The sequence below is a fragment of the Emiliania huxleyi genome (genome assembly GCF_000372725.1).
Source record: "Emiliania huxleyi CCMP1516 unplaced genomic scaffold EMIHUscaffold_4443, whole genome shotgun sequence".
NCBI classification, from domain to species: domain Eukaryota; phylum Haptophyta; order Isochrysidales; family Noelaerhabdaceae; genus Emiliania; species Emiliania huxleyi.
Genome location: NW_005198656.1, coordinates 1 through 1,104, shown reverse-complemented (window position 1 = coordinate 1,104; position 1,104 = coordinate 1). Strand labels below are relative to the sequence as shown.

Here is a 1,104-nt window from a genome sequence, read left to right as displayed (position 1 = left end):
CAATGAAACCAAGGGAGCGGTGTTATAGATGGGTTGGGCGCGTCTGGTACGCCAGGGTTCCAACTTTTTCCGGGGTATGGTATGGTAGGCTCGGCGGCCCAAAGGGGGGGGGGGGGTATGGTCCTGACCGCCCAAGGCTAGCCCTACCATACCCCAAGCAGGTCTTCCAAGAGGCGGAGGGGTATGGTCTCGAGGTATGTATGTATGTAGTAAGGTGAAGAACAGCCAGGCTCGGACTGGACACCAACGCGGTATGGGTGGACGCTGGACAGATGATGACGGCACGCACGAGCGACACACAGAGGTGCAACCATACCATACCCCGGAAAAAGTTGGAACCCAGTTGCTTCCCCCCGATGCTCTCACGCGTGAGATCGGCAGTGTCGCCGCGGTTGGGCCTCGCGCTGCGCACGTCGTACGCGCGGCTCAGCACCGAGACGCCGCCAGCTGCCGAGCCCGCCAAGAAGCACTTTCTCCGGACAGCCGAATTCTGGGGCTTTGGCGGTGCGTTGGCCGGCTGGGGATTGATGGGCTCAGCCATCTACGACGCCCTGTACCAGGGCCCAGAGGTTATCTCGATGAACATGACGCCCGTTCAGATCGTCTACTCGTCCCTCTTTGCGCGCTGGGCGTGGGTGGTGCAGCCGCGAAACCTGATGCTCTTTTTTTGCCACGTGTCGAATGTCCTCGCGCAGTCGAACCAGCTCCGGCGCGCCTTTGAGTACCAGGTGGAGCAGGGCAAGGCCGACGAGGTGAGGGCGGTCGGCATGCAGGCGGGCGCGGGCGCCGTCGGGTTGGCGGCGCTCGTCATGGCGGGGCCGAGGATGCAGGCCGCTATGGTTGCGATGTCCATTCCGGGTGGCCTTGCCTAGCGCATGCACTCTGGCGAAGCGCCTCGGCAAACACAGGGCTTTGCGAGTAGGCATCTCGTCCTTTGCCGGCGCCGCGAACGGTCCCTTCTCGCCCTCGACCTTTCGCCCGCTCCTGCAGCAGCAGGCGGAGACGGCGCGTCCTCTCTTTAGGCCCGTTCACCGTCCACTTCTGGGCTCCGATGAGCAAGTGGCTCATCTCCGGCGCCCAATGCCCGCCCGCCCGTGGGGTGGC

At 63.9% G+C, this 1,104-nt stretch overlaps 1 protein-coding gene across 1 annotated transcript; it reads left to right on the top strand.

The window, feature by feature from the left end:
• Window positions 1–563: 563 nt before the first annotated feature.
• EMIHUDRAFT_50627 (hypothetical protein) lies at window positions 564–734 on the top strand (the record flags this gene model as incomplete). Its single annotated transcript, XM_005768868.1, has 1 exon — window positions 564–734. A coding segment is annotated over one exon (171 nt), but the record flags the coding sequence as incomplete, so codon positions are not given.
• Window positions 735–1,104: the final 370 nt, after the last annotated feature.